This window comes from Rhopalosiphum padi, chromosome 1, assembly GCF_020882245.1.
Source record: "Rhopalosiphum padi isolate XX-2018 chromosome 1, ASM2088224v1, whole genome shotgun sequence".
In the NCBI taxonomy this organism is placed as follows: Eukaryota; Metazoa; Arthropoda; class Insecta; order Hemiptera; family Aphididae; genus Rhopalosiphum; species Rhopalosiphum padi.
Window position 1 is genome coordinate 54,238,063 of NC_083597.1, and position 14,519 is coordinate 54,252,581.

The 14,519-nt window shown below is 26.8% G+C and overlaps 1 protein-coding gene across 5 annotated transcripts in view; it reads right to left on the reverse strand.

Moving 5' to 3' along the window:
• Positions 1-14,519, reverse strand: part of LOC132917264 (disintegrin and metalloproteinase domain-containing protein 11) — a 235,925-nt gene that overhangs the window by 24,067 nt on the left and 197,339 nt on the right. For all 5 annotated transcript variants that reach the window (XM_060977914.1, XM_060977913.1, XM_060977912.1 and 2 more), the window contains exons 6-16: positions 11,026-11,095; positions 10,321-10,467; positions 8,102-8,296; positions 7,956-8,030; positions 7,589-7,761; positions 5,670-5,839; positions 3,890-4,053; positions 3,559-3,732; positions 3,201-3,396; positions 1,254-1,371; positions 1,065-1,181 (exon numbers count right to left, since the gene is read on the reverse strand). In XM_060977914.1, the coding sequence (XP_060833897.1) occupies positions 1,065-1,181; positions 1,254-1,371; positions 3,201-3,396; positions 3,559-3,732; positions 3,890-4,053; positions 5,670-5,839; positions 7,589-7,761; positions 7,956-8,030; positions 8,102-8,296; positions 10,321-10,467; positions 11,026-11,095 (1,599 nt within the window). The remainder of the gene's footprint in view (positions 1-1,064; positions 1,182-1,253; positions 1,372-3,200; positions 3,397-3,558; positions 3,733-3,889; positions 4,054-5,669; positions 5,840-7,588; positions 7,762-7,955; positions 8,031-8,101; positions 8,297-10,320; positions 10,468-11,025; positions 11,096-14,519) is intronic.

Below are 14,519 nucleotides of genomic sequence, written 5' to 3' on the forward strand. Positions count from 1 at the left end.
TTTTCACCATTTTATAATTTATAAGTACTATATATATAGTTAAAACACTATTTAAATTAAAAGTAAAACTGTATAAACCACAGAAATGTAAATGGTTCATTAAAATATTAAATTCTACAAAAAAAAAAAAAAAAATAAAAAAAAAATAAAGGTTACGCTGCGGCTACTTACAATAAGCATTATTAATAATTTTAATTTATTTGTATGTACATTAGATATTATAATATGTGGTTTTTGGTATAAGTAAATACATTTTGTAAAATATGTTTCAAAAACCTTTGTAAACTGTTTTATAAATTTAAAATTCTAACTTCGTAGTTATGGTTGACAAAACTCGTTTAATAATTTAGGATAATATTGCATTTTTTGCTGTAACATAATTTTATTTATTTTATTTTTCGCTATGGTTTTTCTTCTACCTTTTTCTTACTTTTATTTTAGTATTATTTTTCTCGGATTGTAATGTATGTAAGTTTTTGGCTTTTAATAAAGTTTTAATTGCCATTGCGTAAATTATAAACTTTATAAACTCTAAAAGTAACTACTATTATTAACGACTAACCTACTATAAGTTACCTATAAGTTACAACTTATATCACTACTATATTTTGAATAGTTTTTATGTAGTACACTTGGGACCTGCGTTACTATAATCTCCGATATTAAACAACAGTTTTGTAAAGAAATGTATAAATATAGAAATTAGGTAAATTATTTAAGTGAAATTATAAAATATTTAATCATGAATTTAGAGATATTTGTTGAATTTATAAATAATTTAAATCGTGCCTCGCAAAGTTTTAAAATATTTTATTTTGACTACCATATCTACAAGATGACTCGTAGGTACTTTTATTAAATTCGGCTTTTGGTAGAAATCGAAGAGAACTAAACGACAGGACAGTTAGAGATTCTAATGTTATACAGTATTCCCTATTACCTTTGTCCTTTGAGTTGTTTGGTCGTGTTAAGAAAACACGACTTGTCGAATTAGCGTTCACTATTTGTATGATGTTATATTGTAGTTAAAATAATTATTCCAAAACAATAATAATACCACTTACTTGCACTCATAATCCTTGGATTCTATAGAGATTACTGTTTTAGTGTGTCTAGACGCTGACGTGTTTTGAGGATATTTAGTACCTTTTTGACATTGCAATGATCCACAATACACGTTTCTACAGGGAAAAAAGAAATCAAAATATTTGGAGTTAAATTATTTTTTTAGTTACGTTTTTTGAAATACACACTTTTGATCGCATTTTAAGTACGTGGTAGTACCAGGCCCTTCAACCATACCGCAATTTCCACTCATCGATCCCTTGGTATTGAATTCATCGTAACACTGTCTGTCAGATGACACCCCACCTAAACCACAAAAACCAGTATTGTTTGATAATAATAAATTCACGGATCGTTTCTGTTGGGCTGTCATGCAAATATTATTATAACAACTCAATTATTTGTAAGATAGTGCCCTCATTTGTTGTTGATGGGTTTAAATATACATGACTGGTATTATAAGTATCACGTCTGTAATTATTGTTAAAAAAATCTTACAGATTTTTTCTAATTGATTTAATTGATTTATTTGGAATAATAAATAACGTGCGAAGAGTCTCGAGCCCGGTGAAAATGTTTTGAAAGAATAGAGAGTTATTGCGTTTATCCGACGATCTAAATATAAAATAATTTGATCAAAAAATAAACATAGATTTTAAGAAAACTCTCAAGGATAAGGGATTAGGGATTCTATGTCCTATTTTCACAGTTTTTTTAGTTTAGGTACTCACATGACAATATTTTCACCTTTTTTTCTGCATTGTGCGTAGAAAATATTTTTAAAGGGGTTACAATATTAAATTGAACAACATCAAAAGAAAAAAAGAAACTAGAAAATTTAAAATATTTTCCATTTTCAATGTAAATTGAAATATTATATATACGTATATTATAAACATAAGTTTACCTACGTTTTATTTAGTATGTATATAATAATATTATAATGATTGACAAGATGGTTTAATCTGTTTGAACTCAAAGACAATACATGTATATAGATTATATTGTATGATTTTTTATTTTGAATATTTAAAAAGTAGGCACAAAAGAAGAATTTATTATATCACGTATTTATTTACATAAAAATATATAATTGTTACATTTTTAAAAAACACATTGATTTTATTATAAATAGAAAAAAGTTGTTGATGTATTTTGTACTAATTTTATTAAAATTTATTGAAACAATTATACTACGATATTTAATTGGTTAGTTCGTAAAGTTTCTTAGTTTAAATAAAAAATCGATTAGTTTAAAATGTGAATATTATAAGTATAGGAGTTATTATTTTAAGCTAAGCATTATAATATGTTTCATGTTGTACGTATTCATAAAAAATAATTTACACTAAATTCATACATTTAAATTTGAATCAAAATAATTATTTTATTTTTGATTGAACAACATATTGTAGATAAAAATAATATTTTTGTTAAACACTTTTAGTTAATGAACTGTTGGTTAATTTATTTAATCCGTTCTGCTACATTAGGTTCATTAAACGACTTTTTTTTGATAAGAGATAACACTTTAAGTGTTAAATTAAAAGTTTCACATTTCGTTTATAAATATAAAATAAGATGTAATCACATCGTACTAAAATGTATCAATATTAAGGCGTATTGTATGTTTAATTAAATAAAGAAAATGATGCCCAAGCATATATTTGACAAATAATCAAATACAGTTACAAATTGCAATATTGTTTATGAAAGTAATACGATCACTGACCATTATTATTATCATTAGTAATATAATTTATTCATTTTATTTTCTGGTTAACTAGAAAGATACGAAATTTGACTCCTGGCCGAGCACTGTTGTAAATATAATATTAGTCATTTTTACTGTTATTATAGTCGTTTATTTGTCATGTGCGATTACTGCGATTATCGAATAAATAACCTATTATGTAGGTTTATCAAAATTGTCTTAATTTTTTTTTATCGAATATCATGATTTCGCACATTCTAATTATCTCAATAGAAATTCATTAAAAAATAAGTATAAAACAATTTTTCTAAAGGTATAAAATCCGCTCTTTTTCTCACTCAAATGAGCCCAGATATAATATGTTTGAGTATATACTATAAGTATTTGATATAATTTTATTTTATTATAATAATATACTCACCGTAACCCCAAATCAATTCACATTGGGCGTTGAGCGTGGGACACTCGCCCATGTAACAGAAGCCGTTTTCCGTTCCACAGGGGCTGGCATTCTTTTTGTACATGTCGGCGGGACATTGGCCGTTGTCGCCAGTGCAATGTTCCGGTAAGTCACACTCGTTGTTTGCTGCTCTACATAGTGTACCCATTGCCAAAAACTGTCAACAGCGTATACGTGTCAATTTTTGTTTAGATTATAGTGGTTGTACTATAGTACACAACAATGTAAAATATTTAAAATGTTTTTATTCTCAAAATTAAATTAAATTTTTTTATTTCCAAGATTCCGTAAATATTAATTATTATGAACAATTATTCACCTTGCAATCACTACAGCAAGTCCCGGATGCAGAGCATTCGGCTTCTTTTATCAGTTTGCATGTGATCGGATCACAGCATGGATCATTCTTTTGGCAGTTGTCGAACCCTCCACAATCGCATTCTTCGTTGTCTTCCACTATATTGTTACCGCATTTTTGTTGTAAATTAGTGACCTATAATAAAGGCTACATATTATGTATACTATATAGTGAATGTAAAATGAAACGTATAAATATTATGAAAAATTAAACGTTATATCCCTAAATTTATTACTAGAGCCTAAAAAGTTTTCTTCGGTATGCTCGATTTATAATGAGTGTCCAATTTTACCTCATTTGGTTTATTGAGCAAGCACATATTTCGAGTTTCCCGAAATTCGTCTATATAATCGTTGAGGCTGCAATCGCTAAACTTGTATGGCTGAATATTTTCCATGCCTACAATAGATTGTTGCATGATACAACCATGCCAATCGCGACAGTAACATTCTTCCCCTGAAAAAGATTTTACACAATGAAGTTTTTTAATTAAAAAAAAATCATTGTAATTGTTTTAACATCAAGCATAGCATTAGAGGATTATTTAATTTATCTTTGATCTGAGAGTATAGTAGACCTAAAAAGATAGATATGTGATTATACTATTGATATTAATGATATTAGACAACATATCTTTGTATTTGTATTGGCAAATAATTAAAATTTATTATAACTAAATAAAGTCGTATAATATTTTATAACATTTTTAGGTATCTACCTATTATTATTATTATATTAACAAGTAATAAGTTATTATGTCATATAATATTTAAGAATTTTATCAATAGTAATAACATTTTATAGTTTCATTATATATGTGTTTTAATGTTTCACAACTTAAAACATAATTAATGATTATTTATTTATGTACTTATAGTAAACGTCTATAATAACATCACGAGGATATATAAACTTTCAGTGGTGTTATTAAAGAAGGCGAAAAAAAGTGGTTATGTCATCAACTCCTTTGTAAGTTTTTTCATTGAGTGTTTACGTAGTTAATTATGAAGAAATTAAAAAAAAAAGTAGGCTATTTATCATTTGGATATGTCTCAAGAGTCAAAAAAAAGAGAGAACAGTAAAAAAAGGTTGATTACTTTTATTGTAAACACTGCAGGTATATTAAACGTCCAAGTCGTTGTGTAATTTTTTGAAATATTGATTAAAAATTAATTTAAGTTAAATACATTTCATAATCATATTCGTTTAATGTACGATAAACACATTATTTTATAGATATAAGTAAATGTAACTTTAAATTTAACTAAGTACGCTGTTGGTTTTTTAAAGATAAGAGAATTGCACTAAAAATATGAATGATCGATTGTAAATTATACAAGATACATTGAAGTAATTACTATTGCCTATCGTTGCTTGATAATATTTATTTATTATACCTACATAAGAAAGTCATAACTAAATGTTATGTTACACAGTTTTAAGATTAAATGCATTTTATTACCTTTATATCACTCTGATCTCAACATTTTATAAATCTAAGTGTGTATATAAAATAATTTAATCAGATTTTTAAACGAAAATTAAGCGTTTTTGGGTGAGTTTCAGTTAAGTATACAACTGAAAATTTAATAAAGTAATAGTACAGATACATAAACGGGACCATCATTACGAACAGCTATCTAATATTAGTGGTTTTTAATTACTGCTGCAGTGATTTTGCCTTGTGGTTGTGATTTAATTTTAGAGATTTTTTTCTTTTTATATAATTAATTAAAAACCTTGAACTCCACAGTAGGAAAAGTGTATAATATATATTTTATATATAATAGGGTCGTTTTCTGACCTAACTACCACCGTTAAGTATCGTGTGCTCGTTAAGCGTAATCATCGTACTTATTAGTATTATTACATGGTTGGCCCAAAATCAGAGGACGAGGTCGTTTCAAAAATCCTATAAACCCACTTGAGACCACTGCTATTATACCCAGACCGCGTGAATGCAGGCCTATCAAGCAATTTTGTGGGGATTTATTTCACCAGTTTCACCGGTTCCGGGTATGTGTTTTAACTTTTAAGCACATCATAAGTCAGTACATATTTGTATTACTTACTTTTGTCATCGTGGCCCATTCCCACGTTATGTCCGATCATATGTGCCATCGAACCCGCTATTATGTGTGGTTCATAGGCATTCACATCCACACTGATGCCCACGGACTTAGCGGTACACACGGTTCCATGGATGGCCATCCCCGTCTCGCCACCCACAAAATATTCTCCACTGAAAATAGTTAAGATTTCGTCATGTAAACAATAACCGTCATAATAATAATATAACAGTATCGTCAGTATCGGAATGCAACACAATTGATATTCGTTAACACGCGACGTATAGAATTCCAAATAATCGAATTAACGCACATTATAATATTTTTAAGGAGTCAGAAAAGTAAGAAACGTGTTAAAATGTGTTAATCTGTTTTTCCCAAAAATATATGTTATGAGTTATGACTTATTATCGGTATAAAATAATAAATAATTTAATGCAACATCAATGTATGCGTGTGTATAGATTTTAAATCAGTAACGTGTTTATTAAAGTGTATCTTAAAGGTTAAGCGAAACTTAACATCGCTTAAATTAGTTGGCAGGCAATCTAAAAGTAACCGTTTACTATTAATGTTTAATGAAGAAATACATGGCATCAATTTAAGTCTATTATTTTAACAATAGGTCCTCCTAAACAGATAACATAAAATAGTCTATACACATTTTAAACAACTAAATTATTTTCCCAATGCAGCAGTAGAAAAAAGTTTTATAACTTTGTTAACGGATTTTGGTGATTGTTAAAATTGCTAGTGTTAGAAAATAGCATGCGTAGTGTAAATCAGCCACCTTACTCTGTATATAAGTGGTGAAAACTTTCAAAGTGTCTCGTGTATTTTACACTACTTATGTAACAGATCCTTTATTTTGGTACTAACTATATACTATATAAGTACTTATAAGTAATTTTGGAAACGTAATGCGATACTGTAGTTTTTGTACTTAATTTTATCATAATCAAAATGTAAAATACACTTAACGTGAAAATATTTCTGTTGTGCGAATAACTACATTTTTTTACTATTGTAAAAATAATATAAAAACAATATTATTTAATGTAGGTATCAGAAAATGTATTATTATGTAATTATTAAAATAACAGAATTTAAATTCAAACAATATTTATAGTTTTATTGTTATAAGTAAAATATTTTAGTTCTTAATCATTGTTTAATAAATTAAAATCAAAATAAATGTTATTAATTATTATTGTTTATTGCGTTATTTTTGTACATTTGTAATCAGTGCTCAGTCATATATGAATAAGATTTGTTCGACATGTTTGAAGGACGTACTTAGAATGAAATATATGGATATGAAGTGTTTTGCATATTTTGATGAAGATGATATATGAAGAGAAAAAATTGTAAATGTGAAGTACGAATTCTATGAAGGACACGTTTGCAGTGATAATAGTACGTTTCATTTAGTGATGGATGAGTGTCGCGGGAGAGAATATTCAAGTGGTGCGCGGAAGGGTGGCAACGGTGGACGCCAGTTTTGATTGATGGGAATGGAAAGAGAAAATCGAAAGAGAAGTTTTATAGAATGTGTGAACAGATATAAAAGCAAATTGAAGACGGCTTAGGTTTTGACGGTAGAGATTGTCTAAGCCTTAATCCAAGAGTGGTGGAAAACAACAAAAAAAAAATTGATTTTTGTATTATGTTCATATATTTTAAGTAAAATAATAATAATAATAATAAAAATCATAACTGAAATAAAAAAATTATTTGTGAACATTTTTCATGCGTGTGATGTATTTATTTCCCCTTTTGAATACGGTATTGAGTAATATGGCGTGCAAATATTTACTACCTAATACTATATTGTTATTTCATTATTTGCATAACGAATCCCGACAAATAATTTGATATAATTTCGCTTTTTTCACGTTAAAATAAAGACAATGTGTACTTACGTTAGTAGTTGAGCAGTGTCTTTACCGATGTTGAATAGTGCATGTGACGAGTATTCATTAAAATTGAGCAATGCAGTGCTAATTTCTTTGTTTTTATCAATTAGTGCCTGGTTGGCCCCTTGCCACGTTTCAATATAGACTACCGACACTCGGGTATTTATCGTTCGGAAGTACTGTGTAGATAGAAACAATAAATGAGCAATTATTAAATTAACCATTTTTTTGGTCTCAAATAAAAATTTATATAAAAATAATTTAACTGATAATTATTTTTTTTTTAACTATGAAAAGAATTAGAAAGTATGATAAAACGTATTATGCTAATAATATAAAAACTTATAATACTCGTATTATGATGGGTACTCACTAAATCAGCAATGTTTGCGATTTGAATGGCGTCAGTGATTACTTCAGATCTGGAACTGCCATTTCTCATTTCGAACTGAAGAATATAATAGCGTTAAAAATGTTTTTTTGCATTTTTACCGACGGTTAAAACATAATTATATTCACCATAGCTTTGTCTAACACGAGAGCGGTCTCTATGTACTTAGTCACTTCTCTGACGTCCCGTTTTAGTCGTCGCTTTTTCCGGAACCGTCCTCCGGTAAAACCGTTGGTGTATTTGTTTTTCCTATCCGGCCGCAAGTCGTTGGCACATCCGCGTTTAGCCTTGTCCCGCGCCTCAAATATCACATGAGGATGTTTCTGGTAACCGCAAATGCATATTATTAATATATATTTTATTAGATGGAGGTAGGTTTGATGATTACACGTGAAATAATAATTATTCTTCAAAATGGCACGAAATGTATAAATGAAAGTTTAAAAATTCGATTTTACGCGATCGTTTATTTTTATTTGGTTCTTTTTTCCTAGAATATGTTGTATGCACATCGTGTTTTTGACTAACTCGTACGATTTGACGGGGGCATACTGAGAAAGGAATGGAGTTCATATTGGCTTTTAGGTTACGCCAGAGTGATTCTATTTTGAGGTTTCTGTTTTCCCCTTGCCACGTTTGTAGTGCTAAAATTGGAACTGTCAAAAACTTCTTTTGCAGCTTCTGTCGTTGTATCCATATGAAGTGAATTTCAAACGACCTCCGGGGGGCCCATTTCGATTTTGGTGTTTATAATGCTGAATAATCGTTTATGACCTACCAATATATTTTTCTAATCTTCTATCTTTTCAGAAAAAAGTAGGTAATAATTTGAGACAGAATATGTTGCGTTGTAAGACACAACCAATATTCTTGTTTTAAAAAATGTATAAATCGTCTGTAATTTTTACACACAACTTTTAGTAAAAATTTAAAATTATTATAAATATGTGGTAATATTTTATATCGTTAATAAATATACGCTTGTTAAATTGTTCATAAACATTGACAAAAATACAAAGTTCACGGGATTTAATTATTTTTCGACATTTGAAGTGATTAAATTATTAATTTTTGAAAATTAAACAAGTGGTTAGGGGATTTCATTACTTAACAACAGCAAGCCCTTGGAAAATTCAGACTAATTTGCATTATAAATTTAATTATACCGACCAAGTATGAAAAAATAATATTATTTATCAAATAATAAATTAAACTATTTTAAGGTATTAAAATGATTACTACGAAATATACAGATTATTTAGATTAGTTAGGGGTGTTCTAATTTATAAATGCGTATAACTGTAGCAGACTAAAAAGTTTGCAGTCTGTTGGTACTACCTATCTATTTATTCATTTATTTAACATACATGTACCACACAAAAAATATATATTTATATATTATATACGTGTCGACTCTGGAATGTTTTCTTCCCACGGGGACTGTCAGTAGTCATGATTAATGACATTGGGTATTCTACGAGTACAATGGTCTACAGATTTCCTCCGGGAAAAAAGATAGTAATACCGAGGCCACTTTCTAAAAGCAAAACATTTCATGATTCTGGAATTTACAGTTATCACCTGGTACGTTCATTTTTCTTATGAAGTGTTGTATCTATTTCTCACTGATGCGGATAGTTGAGAGAGTCTCGTTCAATTGTGATACTAATAATATTGTATATAATATTATATACACATTATGTTAGGGTTGTACAAACAATCACTAAACATTGAATGATCAATAGTGAGCTAATAGTATCTTAAATATGATTTAGTGGCTAATAATTTGCCAATTAAATTTTAGTGATTTATTATAGTAATAAATTGTTTTTGCAACGTGATAATAATAATGTTTATTATATAATACATAATAATAATTATTATTATTATTATAAAACATCATATTCTATAATATTGCAATATTTTTGTTTAGTTCTAAAATAATATTGTACATAAACGCAAAACTGTTGACAAATTGCCTAACCAGTGCTCCGTATAACAAATTTCATATTCTGATAATATAGAAAGTACCTAATATGTTATTTTATTAGATTTATTTATAGTGTTGATCGATAAACGTCACTATAAACGACTTAATTGTCGTTATTTGTATTGAATAAATAAAATTTTAATATAATTTATATTTTGAACACACACAATAAGTTTAAAAGGTTTTGTGTAGAGTAAATTTTACTTTAATATCTCTAGAAAAAAAATGAATAAATATTTATCAACACCATTGGTCATATCCTTTTAAATCTTATGTTTTCCAATTATAATATTATTATAATTAATATCTATTTTTAAACTTTCAAATTGTATAAAAATCATCAAACATTACACTAACCGACAAGTCTCCACCGTAAAATGGATGAATAATAAACGTTTCGTTGCCAATGTGTATGACTCCAGCGACTCCATTGCATGTATGAAACGCAGCTGTGGCACCAGGAATATCCTTAACAGTTCCATGATAGTAACAATGTTCAATTTCCTTAAACAAACACACACATATTAACATAAAATGTATTGTTTATTTTTCGTAAAAAAATTAGATAAAATAAATTAATGTGTAATACTGATGTTATATTTTTTAGAATTAATGAACTTTGAAAAATTTGTAAGATAATAATATAGTTTGTTTTGTGAATTAAAAATAAAACGCAGAGTTCACGTTTGAAGTTCCTACCAAATCATATTAAAAATGACGGATTAAAAAAAAAATCAACAGCTTTTGTAAAAAGGCGAGAATTTGATTTATGATATGTTTAAAATTAGATTGCTTTTTTATTTTTTATTTTGTTCCATATTTCGAGGAATAATTGAAAGCAATTATTTTTCATTGAAAATATAAGATATTTGTTCTTCATCCGAATCTCGTTTACATCATTTCTCTTATTTAAAAGCCGCTCCTTAGCATCAAACATAATTAAATTATGTCTAAAATAATTTTAATCAGCCTTGAAAACATTTTACGACGAAATGAGTACAGTCATTTTAATTAAGATTCATGGAGTACAATTTATAAATAAAACTAACAGTTTATACGTACTTGTTTGGAAACCTGTTCAGCTCCATGAGGTAAAAAATGTTTCTGTGCTAAATTCGGTGCTAGTAATTGTCTGTAATAAAATAAAGGAATATAAGTATGTTTTTCTTGAACTTTGTACACATAAATTAAATAAGTAATGCAATTTCCGAAAAGCCTGGCATTTTATGTGAAATAAAAATACAAAAGAACATAACATATTAGTTAATTTATGACCAGTATATATTATTAACTTTTTTCTTTGGTGACACAATATTTTCAGAATGAATAAAAAATTAACATTTTTATTATTTATTTTCTTTTAAACAATATTTTGTAATTTTTAGTTCATGTATAAAGTCTGTGTTTTAATTGTATGCGGAAAAACTGATATTGCTAATTTCTCCTTTAATTAAAACAAATTTGGTTATTTACAGTTAATCTTCAGTGTAGTTATATTATTCCATGATATACTTAATTACTAAAATATACAATTTTAATAATTATTGTATATTATTTTTATTTGTTTATAACTTAATCAGACCAGAGCTAAGTTATTAAAAATGGAAGATAAAATTAAAGGCTTTATGTAAATTATAAATTAATAAGAAAAAATATAGTTGAGATTAAATAAAATTAAATGTACGTAGAGTAGATGGAACAGTTTATTGTTTAATTTTATAGTATTAAAAAAGATATTGTAATTCTTTTTCAAAAATGTCAAATATTATACAAAAATTTACATAATTTTTCATTTTCTAAGGACACATACTTAAAATATATTAAATAATCAATAGTAAATTCATATACTTTTTGACTAATTATGTTGATTAGGTTTATGTCAATTTTCAAAAAAATAAATAACAAAAATTAGATTTTTAGTCAAAATTAATATTAGTTTAGTAAATTTATTGATTTCGGTCATAGACACGTAGCAGGTAAAGAACTAGTTCATACGTTAATGAATATATGAAGGAGAGACACTATATAAATATAATATTATAATATAATATACATAATATATGGTATATCTATATAGCTATTGATCTTGTTCGATTCTAACCTATTATTCGTTGACCGGTGGTTACATTGTGATATAGACAGATTTTAGCAAGCTGACGTTGGTGTGCGCATAAATACCTAAATGCGGATATAGATAAATAAAAAAGAATGTACGATACGTCATTAAAGGGTGGACGATTGGAAAGACAATGAGTGATCCTAGGCTGCCATGTCGGATTACTTATATCGGTCTACAAATAATAGGATTTATTCCGCCTGCAGTTCCTTCGATCTTGACGGATAGCATATATTTCGTAATACCTTTTCGATTCTTTAGCAGGGCGGAAAGGGGTCTGACAAAATGTCTTTTTGCCATTTGAAATATTGTTGAATCATCAGAAATCGGTATTATTTTTAATAGGAAAATTAATTTGACTGACATTCGCTTAGAAGAAATGTTTGTGTCAAAAATTTGAGATTATATATAGTTGCCAACTTTAGGCTTTTATTTGCCGACTAGGCGTTACTGTCAGCGAAAACAACAGCAATGGTTCACACCAAATAATATATTGAGGCAATTAAAACAATTAAAAACTCACCGAAATGTGACGGTAATTAATTATTTTAATTCAGTTTTACATTAGAAACAAACTGTTTTATATAATATTATCAATTCTACAGACCTTTTATCCAGCTAGTATGATTTATGGTTATATATTTTGTGATTTATATAAATATACTATATATGCATGTGGTATTATGAAGTTTTGGACAAGAATAGTTTAACAGTTTTGAACAAGAATTACAATATAGTGTCACAAAGTTTATCTTAAATTTCACCACTTTTGATGCGAAAAGATTAAGTAGACTACTGAATTAATAATATTATAAATGCATTATATATATAAATATATCTATCAAACTCTTATTTTATTATTAATTATATTTATTTATTTAAGAATTATTTTAAAATGCGAGAGAATAATATTACATTATAAACATAGATATGCACTCCTATCTGATTTAATAAATACGTATTTGCTTAATTTATATTTAGTAATTTGGAAGCATACATAATTAATTAAGCATAATATTCTTTTTTAATTGACTAGAATTATTTTTGTAAATTTTGAGTAAGTAGATAAATATATATATGAAACCCAATGGTATTTTTTTGTTAAGTATTTAATGATATTCTTTACAATGAGAAGTATACTGTTATATTTTTGTATTTTTTGAAATGAAAAGAAAAGAATATTACACTGGAAATTAAATTCCATAGGTTGGTTTTTATTTTTTATGTACAGTAATTGTATAAATAATTTAGAAATAACCGTATATATTGCCTTAGTTCAAAAATTTAATTAGCTTTATTAAACAGTATTGTGTATATCAACAATTATACGTCTTATTTAAATTACCTAGATTATTTGTTGTATAATTTTCTTTCGACTATTAAATTATATATAACCTAGCTAGTAGCTAATATTTCAGTTTAAATTTTACAAATTTATTTTTATTTCGTTTTATTTATATCATTAGCTTTTCTTTATAATAATTAAAACATGATTTAAACACGGTGATTATGACTAAAATAATAAAATACATATAGTAATAAATTTAAGAACGTTAAATTAGTATCACCAAAAAAATAATTAATTATAAAATCAAACATTTTTGGACAATTTATATAATATTATGTAGTAGTACTTAATTAATGTTTTTAATTAACTTTATAATTTTATCAGTACAATATAATGTCTATTGTAACTATGTAATATAATATGTCAACGTATATAATTTATTTAAATGGATATTAAAAATATATCGTAGTGAAATCCTACTCACTTTCTGACTCTCTATTGTATTATTACTAAAAGCTTATAATTAAATTAATGTTATACTAAAAATATTTATGTCACAATGTTTTTTTAAATGTAAACACAAAATTATAATCGTAGAAGCATGTCGTGTATTTATAATATTATTGATATCACGTTAAAACATATTGGACTGGAAAGAAAAAAATCATTTCAGAACCACAACTAGACTAGAGATCCTAAAGTTCACTACGTGATGTGAATTCCTAGTCGTGTTTATACCTAGCAAGTCTATTTTACGTTACCAATTCGTTTAATATAAACTTTCTTATGTTTACGCGTGTGGATATTATTATTATATTATTATCGTAGATGTAAACGATTTTTACTTAGACACTTAACAAAATATTAACTAATATAATATAGGTAGACTCTAATAATTATTTACTTAATCTTACGTTGGGCTTTTAATATGTTTAAGCCGCGGAGATTTATATTATTTTGTATGTTATTCCGAAATTGTTGGATAATCGACTTTATCGGATGGAATATGAACATCTAAAATATTTCTGGGTTATTTAATCATCCCGAATTGAAATACTTTCGGAATTTCGATTTGACGTTTTGACCTAGGGCGACATTATACTTATACGTATTATATTGAAAAAATCAAGGAAATTCCAAATTATAATTTCA